Genomic DNA, 9,180 nt, shown 5'->3' with positions numbered 1-9,180 from the left:
CGGTAAGATAACTTATACCTTATAAATCTTATAAATTATATATTTCTTTACGTTTATATTATATCTTTTTTTACGTCTACACGTCACGTCACTTTTTCACGTTGTACATAACAACAGTAAAATCGAAGTGGCATGCTTGGAAACATTTGTAGGTAATTTACCTAAAGAGTCACACATTTGCCACTTGATCAAAGTACAGGACGTGAAACAGAAGATCACCCGCGGCTTGCTGCTCATCTGGAGTGTAGCTAGGTGTAGTGTTGACGTGTCTCTAAAGCTTCTGTCTTTCTCTCTCACCCGGGCGGCGGAGCGCACCGGCGGCGCAGGATTAGCTGTTTATAGCTCGCTGGGACTTCATATAGTAACCTTGATTTCAGGGGAACGTCACCATGGGAAGTGAGTGCAATATTCTGGACCGTTTCTCGTGTGTTTAATAGAGTTATATCACACTAGAGTTCTGTTAGCACCATTAGCATGCTAGCCAGACAGCTTTCTTTGATTGAAACCTGAGAGGCTGATGTAAGATTCATTTACTTATTTTTTATTTATTTGGTTCTGTACTTTACTGCACATAAAATGTATTTCAGTCCCTCTTTAGTTTCTTTGTTTGGTTCATCAGTTGTTTTTACGTAACGTTATGTAAAATTTGCGTGATTTAATATTTGCATTGCTTTTCTGGTGGCTAGCGTTAGCCTGTTAGCTACTTTCTTAAGTCCGCGACGCTTTGTATTACAAAATTGTAAACGACTACTTCAGATATTTATTTTAACACGTTTAATAGCTAATACTGGGAGAACAACTCATTTAGTATTTTGTTGGATTGCCAGACCAGAGGGAAACTACAAAGTCTAGCAAAACAGGCACGCTAGTCAATAAAATGTAATTCTGTGTTTAACTTGATAATTACTTGGCGGTTCATGAATGCTCATGATACAGAATCAGACAAATTATTAGTTTATTGCATTATTGGGTTTGATTTCCTGTGACAGAGTATTACATTGTTTAAAAAGTCGGAAATAAGAGTTTTAGCTCATCAGTTTAATGATGACGACGCTTTAGATTGGTTAATGTTGGTTAAGTAGTTCAACACGGTTTTGGGAAGAAAGTGACTTTTCATCAGTTGTTCATCTCGGTCTAAAATTTGAATTGCTGCTATTACAGCTTCTAAACATCTCGACAATTTTCTTCACATATTGAGGTGCTCAAATAAAATGCGAGTATATGGTTTAATAGATGTAATGCTGCATTAAGTCAAATTGTATTTGTTTTATTTTGTAGGACCAAATGTTTAATTTCTCCTTAACATATTACTTTTTTCCTTTTTTGTTTCCAGTCAAGTTCTTGGAGGTTATAAAACCATTTTGTGCCGTTTTGCCGGAAATCCAGAAACCTGAAAGAAAGGTATAACATTGTACACCACACATATCACATGCGTTGTTTATTTGTTTTGTTTTTTGCTAGTTTACACACAAACCTGCATTTTTAAATTCATGCTTATATTTATCTTTCAGATCCAGTTCAGAGAAAAAGTGCTATGGACTGCCATCACATTGTTCATCTTTCTTGTTTGCTGTCAGGTAAGTTTGGTTTCTAAATGTATGAAAATTGCACTTGTCTGTGCTTCAGTGCTCCAGGTATGTTCATTGTATAAAAATGAGGTTAAGAGCTCATGTAATGTGTCTCTCCCTTGCTCAGATCCCACTGTTTGGGATCATGTCTTCAGATTCCGCAGATCCATTCTACTGGATGAGAGTCATTTTGGCATCCAACAGAGGTAAGTCTGTTTCTGTATGTGCAAGGTGTTATGGTGTAGTTTGTCGTGTTTAATTCAAAGATTAGAATATTTCTCTGCACTGCCACCTAATTATTTTCATAGCTAGATTTATTCAAGCATGTATTATACATTTTTGTTCAAAAGTTTGAGGTCAGTTCTTTTTTTTCTGAAAAAATGAATGATTTTATCCAACAAAACATTGTGGTTCGTATAGTTTATTAATGACCCTGTTTTTCAGGTACTTTGATGGAGTTGGGTATCTCTCCCATTGTGACCTCTGGTCTGATCATGCAGCTTCTGGCTGGAGCTAAAATCATTGAAGTTGGAGACACACCTAAAGACAGAGCGCTCTTCAATGGAGCTCAGAAATGTACGATTTTGTTGTTAATTGTTTTGAGTGTATTACATGTAATTAAATAAAATTAAGTAGTTTTAGATATTATGATTATAATGTTGTTAATGGCAATTTATTATTATTATTTTTTTGTCAGTGTTTGGTATGATCATCACCATTGGCCAGGCTATTGTGTACGTCATGACTGGAATGTATGGAGACCCTTCAGAGATGGGTGCTGGCATCTGTCTGCTGATCATCATTCAGGTAAGAGAGCATGCACGCGCACACAACTCTGGATTTAGTTTGGGCCTGTGATCCATGTGTTTTTTGTGATTAGAGCGTTTGTAAATGGATAAGAGATGTAATTACATCTGTGTGCTCCTCTTGTAGTTGTTTGTGGCTGGTCTGATCGTGTTGCTGCTGGATGAGTTGCTGCAGAAAGGTTATGGTTTGGGCTCTGGTATCTCTCTCTTCATTGCCACCAACATCTGTGAGACAATAGTATGGAAGGCGTTCAGCCCAACCACAGTCAACACAGGAAGAGGTATGCCTTCAGGACACAGCATCTCCTTTTGTACAATATTTTGAACTTAGATGATGATGAATTTTGTTTGTGTATGTACAGGTACTGAGTTTGAGGGAGCCATTATTGCTCTGTTCCACCTGTTGGCTACTCGTACTGATAAAGTGCGAGCTCTGAGAGAGGCCTTCTACAGACAGAACCTGCCCAACCTCATGAACCTCATCTCTACAGTCTTCGTCTTTGCTGTGGTCATATACTTCCAGGTTAGTTAGTTTTTTGTAGAGCCATGAGATGCAAGACTTTTAATTAGTAACAAACTGATTTAAGATTTAATTGCTGCAAAATTCATCAATATAATCAGACTACCCGTGTACATATGTTAGGTTCATTTTTGTTCATAATGTTTTGATAATTGTGTTTAGATAAATAGATAGATTTTAGAATTGAGCAATTTTAATACTTTTATTGTTATTTGATATTTTGTATGTTTTTTTGTGTATAATGCTAAGGCAATATTGAATGTTAATATTGAATATATATGTAAAAACAATCATGCCAACAAAGTGCCCTAAAATTTAAATAAAAAAATGTTGTTTTTATCTTTTGCACAGGGCTTCAGAGTTGACCTGCCCATCAAGTCTGCACGTTACCGTGGCCAGTACAACACATATCCCATCAAGCTGTTCTACACCTCCAACATTCCCATCATCCTGCAGTCTGCTCTGGTCTCTAACCTGTACGTCATCTCACAGATGCTCTCCACCCGCTTCAGTGGGAATTTTCTGGTCAACCTCCTGGGGACTTGGTCTGTAAGTGTCACCAGTGCTTGTCGTCTTCCCCTAAATTTATATTGCAAATCCAGAGCTTGTTTTATTGGCTGCAAACCAGAAACCAAATAGAACTAGATATGGAAGGGAAACCCTTACTAATAGCATTTTTCTGTTGTTGTAGGATACGTCATCCGGTGGTCCGGCTCGTGCCTACCCTGTTGGCGGTCTGTGTTACTATCTGTCTCCTCCGGAGTCCTTTGGTTCTGTGCTTGAAGACCCAGTCCATACGGTGATCTACATTGTATTCATGCTGGGATCCTGTGCCTTCTTTTCTAAGACCTGGATTGAAGTTTCTGGATCATCTGCCAAAGATGTGCGTTACTATTTCTTGTTCATGTTTTCATCATTGTTTTTGGATACTTGATAAGAAGCTATAAGGGCTGTATGTGTGTTTTTAGGTGGCCAAGCAGCTGAAAGAACAGCAGATGGTGATGAGGGGACACAGAGAGACCTCCATGGTTCATGAACTCAACAGGTGAGATACAAACACATTAGCTCTTCAAATACTTGCTTGTGAGGACCTTTATTAATCTCACACTTTCTCTGTTACTCAGGTACATCCCCACAGCAGCTGCATTTGGGGGACTGTGTATCGGAGGCCTTTCAGTAATGGCTGACTTCCTGGGTGCCATCGGCTCTGGAACAGGAATCCTATTGGCTGTTACCATCATCTATCAGTACTTTGAAATATTTGTTAAGGAACAGAGTGAAGTTGGCAGCATGGGAGCGCTACTCTTCTAAAAAAAACAAAAAACAAAAAGAGGACACTCACAGATCACACTCGATTACTTGCTGACACCTTATAAAACACTTTTATTATTTTTATGATTGTTGTCATTTAAGTTTTTTATTTCTGTATGGTTTGAGCATTCAAAATGGTCTGTCACGAGTGCTGTCTTGGGAGAACGTGTTCTTAGTCGTTAGTTCAGGCTGAGCATTTTCTCCTTTTTGTCAGAAATGGCAAAAGGTTTCTAAAATTCAGTGATGAAGCTGAACTTCAGTGATGGGACAATAAATAATGGACTCTCTGAGCACTGACTAGGAATATTCGGGAGCTTTCCCTTCTCCGTCTGTCCTTCCTCCGTCTCATTGTGTCACTGAATCCCTTCATTTACCCTTATGTTCATCTCTAGTCTGATTCAAATTATGCAAGTTAAAAGGATTTTTTCAGAAAGTATTGCTAATGTTGAGTGATTGACTTACTCGACACTGCCAAGTTTGTCTCCATACACACAAACTGTCTCAGTTTGTCATATCGGATCGGTCTTAGGTTCACTCTAACTCTTCATACTGTATTTATTCATAAAAAATGTGATGGTTTAATTATGGCAAAAGATCTGAAAACCAAACAGAGGGGTTTGGTTTCCAGTCAGCGGAAATGCAACACAGTGGTACCAATGGCATGTTTTTTTTTTTTTTGCGTGTATTCATTTACGGTGGAATCCTTTTGTACAGAATACATCTTACACAGTAGGCTTCAAGGATTTTCTGTTTTTGAAAGTACTTGGTCTTTAGTGAGAGCTTAGTTGCAGACAGCACTGGTTAGACCTGAAGTCTGTTTACTTTCAAGATTAAGCCCTTTTTACTGTATCATTGGGTGTCTATATATGACATTTAATGCAGTGTGCAACCATGTAAAATAAATCTTTCCCTTTTTTTTTTTTTAACTATGTAAAAAGAAATGTTCCGAACAAATATTCAGCAAAGACTGATCATTCTCAATAAAAACTCATTTTTGGGAAGTAAGATTGTTTTGTTTGTGAGCATGGCTTACTGGAATTTTAGTCATACAGACCATGAAACAAAATCTTTTTATGTGAATGTAAAAATGGCTCTGTTTCTCTCCTTTCACACACTTTTATTCAGGTTTCTCTAAAACAGGGGTTCTCACACCTGTCCTGGAGTACCCCTAGCCCTGCACGTTTTGTATGTCTCCCTCATCTATTACAACTGACTCAACTCAGCTCATTACTGCAAGACCTGAAGTCGGTGTATCAGATACAGAGAGACATATAAAATGTGCAGTGCTGGGGGTAAACAAAATTTGAAGCGGTTTTGTTCATTTTTGAAAATGTTAATAAGTAACTAGATAAGAATGTTTGGGATGTGAGTGCTTGCAGTTTACATTGTAGAACAAAACGTAAAAGTATCAAGTTATGTTTACCACAGGTTTAAGTTCACTCATAAATTGGAAAAACCCCACAGAAAAATCTCGAAGGAACCCCGCGGATTACTCTTCCGGTTTCGGACGTCATAGTTCCTTGGGGTCCTTGTCTACTGATTATCACGTCATGGTATTTGATTTGAAAACGTGGGTTGAAAGCGGCATGACCAAATGAATGAGAGTAGGACGGATAGATGGCGAACCGGGCACTTTTCGAGTCAAGTTGATACCGCGAGATATTGCTAACAAAGCGCTGGATCAGCGCACTACTTCTCATTTTCCTTTGCAATTTCTGTGTAAAAAAAAAATAGAAAAAATAGAAATGACTGCAATCAACGGGGAAGGTAATTCAGAGTTATTTTCTAAAATTTATTTTTTAATGTATTTAAATGTATTCATGTTATCAATAACTGGTTGTCTGTTTACTCTTAAAGTTTAAGTAAGATCTGTGAAGCATTGTTCTAGCTGTAAGACTAGAGCGATAGCGATGACCTTGTAATTGGTTGAATACTTTGACTTTTGCCATTATTTTGACTTTAAAAAAAAAAAACCTCTAAAATTTTTTGTTTTTGTTTTGAATCTTCTATTCAAGATGATGATAATGATGTATTAACTTACATTATTCCATATCATTAAGGAAATGGGTCACAGTAAATCAAAAAGTGACAAATTGATAAACTTAAAAATGTATTTTCTAGGAATAATACATCATTGACCACACCAAAATAAATATATATTTTTTTATACAGAAATCACATGAACATTACTCCGTATAACAATAACACTTGAAAATTAAGTCCAATAAAAAAAGTTGATGGTGAAATGTATACATCAGAATGTTGTCATTAAAAGTAGTTTACATAAAAGTAGTTGACTTTTTTTTTTTTTTTTTTTTCAAAAAACATTGTTTTTAACATTGTTAACACTGGTGATGTTAAATAAAGGGGTTTATTTTCTTTTTAAATTGTTTATATTATTAATTAGTTATTTACTTACTTGACAATTATTAATTGTCATCATTAACACTTTACAGGGAAGGACAGAGTCATATTTGTTACCAAGGAAGAACACGAAATTCCTAGCACTCTGAAACTGGTTGAGGAGGATACAAATGAGGACCATGAAGTAAAAGGTGAGGAAACAGAAATAATGTTAGTTAATCTGCATATTATATTAGATGGATAGAAATGAATACTTCCTTCTTGAGATTAAACTCTGTAACTTTATCATTTTATATCCACCTGTGTTCAGGTCTCATCTTACCGAGTGGTGAGATAAATTGGGACTGTCCGTGTTTAGGGGGGATGGCAAGTGGAGCGTGTGGAGAGCAGTTTAAGACTTTATTCACCTGCTTCCACTTCAGTCAAGAAGAGGTGAAGGGCTTGGACTGTCTGGAGCAGTTCAGAAGCGTGCAGAAGTGTTTTCGGCAACATCCTGAACTGTTTTCTAAGAAAGATTACCTTCAAAGTGGAAATCCCGGGTCAGACACAGAACAAAAAGACCCCCCTTCCATCTCTGACTTAAGCACAAGCAAAGAGTCTGACCCTCTGCCCACTGAGACCAATGATATGCCTTCACAGCAGCCCATAGCTAGTTAAAATTGGAGAACAACCAACTTCTGTCTCTTATTCCACTTTTTTTGTTTTTACTTTAATCTATTTATATCTGTTTTAAGATGAGACATAAAGGAAAGAGGGACACTGCATAAAAGCAGAAAGGAATATTGACTATATATTTTTCCAAAATGTCTTATGATCAGGTTAAATGTGATATCCTGAAATATATATCGTGATGTCTTAAAAAATGGCGAGACATCCAGAAAAAGGAACCATATAAAGGATGTTTTGAAAAAATAAATTCTTATAGGGTGTTCTAGAAAATATAAACTGGATATTTATACATTTTGTGTTCTTTTTCCCTTTCTTTTTTTATACTCCTTTTTCATTTTGTGTTCTTTTTTTTCTACAATTATCTTAATCCAAGTGTAATTTACATATTGACATTTGTGAAAGTGTGTGATTTTAATTCTACTGAGACAAATGTCTCAAACATGGTACTTGAGCGAGTACATATGACGTATTTGTGTAAAATGTGAGGTCATACTTTGACTAAAAGTTATAGACTCATCAATTATATATTGTTTGACCATTTAAGAATATATGTGTATAACTGTGTGCTGCTTTAGTCAAACAGTATCAAAGTAATTTAAGGGAGGTTAATTAAACAACTTTCATAGTGGGTCCAAAAGTTTGAGATTACATACGAAAGTTTAAAGTCTTCGATTCAAAACCTACTGTTTAACATCTGTATTCCACATGACAGTGTAAATAAAGTCAAACAGGTTTGGAATGATGGAGTAAATAGTGATAATTTTTGGGGTAAATTATATCTTTAAGAGTTCTAGCAAATTCTGTCAGTCAAGGCTCTACTGAACTATGTAAGTGAGATCTGTCAAAAAAAAAAGTGCAGCATACTTGTGCAGTACAGCCAGTACTGCACAAGTTGGAAAAGAATGAAATGGATCACTAGTGTCTTGAACCACCTCATCCAACTAATCAGGTAGAGTATATAGGAAAATATACGTAGAAACACACTGAAACATACAGACATGTCTTAAACTTTCATACTTAATCTTATAGGGAGGCCAGATAGGCAAAGATGGCCTTGAGTTTAGGATACCATGGCAACATTGTGGCTCTCTGGTATGTTCTTCATATTCTATTTGTTATGGTTTCAGATTTGTAAAAAATTAATTATAAGTGCAATATGTTTCAGGGAGTGCCTCTACCAGGAGTATAAGAAGACAGGAGAGTTGTTAGTTGATTCATAATCCATTCAGTGGAGGATATTACCCAGTGCAACTCACCTTCAGACAAGCCAATCAGCTCATGAACACCGACCCTGAGTGCTTCAAAACCCTAGTACATGAAAGGGACACACAAAAATCCCTTTATCTAAGTGTCACAAATAGCTAAAAGTTATTTAAAACTACATAAGCTGCAACTCCATTGAGTAGTCTTTGCAGGCAGGTGGCAGCCATCAATAAACTGTCTGATGCAGGGATGTTCTTCTGGGACTACGGCAATGCTTTTCTCTTAGAGGCCCAGAGAGCAGGCAAGTAAAAAAATCAGCTGCCCTCACGGCTACTTACCGAAAAAATAAATAAATGAACTATGAATTATTTTATTTAGTGAGACGAAAGAGACCACAGAGTGATATGAGAGATGTGAAACTATATCTATGTAGCAAAATGAAAAAAAAATAATAATAATAATACAGGTCAATAATACATTTTAACTGTCATAATGCAAAGATATTTATGGAAGCCCATTTCTACCACAGAAATTAAAAAAAAATTAAAAAGGAAATTTTTTCTTTTTATTTCACAATTCTTTTTCTTAAAATTCTAAGTTTATATTTAGATGTTAACTCAGAATTGCTAGTTTAATTCTGAGAAGAATTGTTAGATATAAACTCCCAAATATAAGAAAAAAGTCAGAATTGTGAGATAAAATGTTTTACCTTTTTTAATTTTTATTTCATGGCAGAAAC

The 9,180-nt window shown here is 36.1% G+C and overlaps 2 protein-coding genes across 3 annotated transcripts; both read left to right on the top strand.

The window, feature by feature from the left end:
- The first annotated feature begins 203 nt into the window (after positions 1-203).
- On the top strand, positions 204-5,210 carry LOC109067675 (protein transport protein Sec61 subunit alpha-like 1). Of its 2 annotated transcripts, none has more exons than XM_042758589.1 (12): positions 204-396; positions 1,334-1,401; positions 1,512-1,577; positions 1,696-1,774; positions 2,013-2,144; positions 2,266-2,375; positions 2,502-2,655; positions 2,737-2,897; positions 3,246-3,443; positions 3,586-3,777; positions 3,863-3,939; positions 4,019-5,210. In XM_042758589.1, the coding sequence occupies exons 1-12, from the start codon at positions 390-392 to the stop codon at positions 4,203-4,205; spliced, it is 1,431 nt and encodes a 476-aa protein (XP_042614523.1). In that variant the 5' UTR covers positions 204-389; the 3' UTR covers positions 4,206-5,210. The 2 variants fall into 2 exon arrangements, with proteins under 2 accessions (XP_042614523.1, XP_042614524.1); XM_042758590.1 differs by lacking the exon at positions 204-396 and adding an exon at positions 501-519.
- A 144-nt stretch (positions 5,211-5,354) lies between these two features.
- On the top strand, positions 5,355-7,977 carry LOC109067688 (mitochondrial intermembrane space import and assembly protein 40-A-like). Its single transcript, XM_019084608.2, has 3 exons — positions 5,355-5,972; positions 6,662-6,760; positions 6,880-7,977. Exons 1-3 carry the CDS (start codon positions 5,804-5,806, stop codon positions 7,224-7,226), a joined length of 615 nt encoding a protein of 204 aa, XP_018940153.2. The 5' UTR covers positions 5,355-5,803; the 3' UTR covers positions 7,227-7,977.
- Positions 7,978-9,180: the final 1,203 nt, after the last annotated feature.

This window comes from Cyprinus carpio, chromosome A6 (genome assembly GCF_018340385.1).
Source record: "Cyprinus carpio isolate SPL01 chromosome A6, ASM1834038v1, whole genome shotgun sequence".
In the NCBI taxonomy this organism is placed as follows: Eukaryota; Metazoa; Chordata; class Actinopteri; order Cypriniformes; family Cyprinidae; genus Cyprinus; species Cyprinus carpio.
This window is presented reverse-complemented; position numbering and strand designations above follow the sequence as displayed.

Coding starts and splice junctions, on each gene's coding strand:
- LOC109067675 (XM_042758589.1), top strand. Junction 2,656..2,736: donor CACAGTCAACACAGGAAGAG/GTATGCCTTCAG, acceptor GTGTATGTACAG/GTACTGAGTTTGAGGGAGCC. Junction 3,444..3,585: donor ACCTCCTGGGGACTTGGTCT/GTAAGTGTCACC, acceptor CTGTTGTTGTAG/GATACGTCATCCGGTGGTCC.
- LOC109067688 (XM_019084608.2), top strand. CDS start 5,804: ATGAGAGTAGGACGGATAGATGGCGAACCGGGCACTTTTCGAGTCAAG. Junction 5,973..6,661: donor GACTGCAATCAACGGGGAAG/GTAATTCAGAGT, acceptor AACACTTTACAG/GGAAGGACAGAGTCATATTT. Junction 6,761..6,879: donor TGAGGACCATGAAGTAAAAG/GTGAGGAAACAG, acceptor ACCTGTGTTCAG/GTCTCATCTTACCGAGTGGT.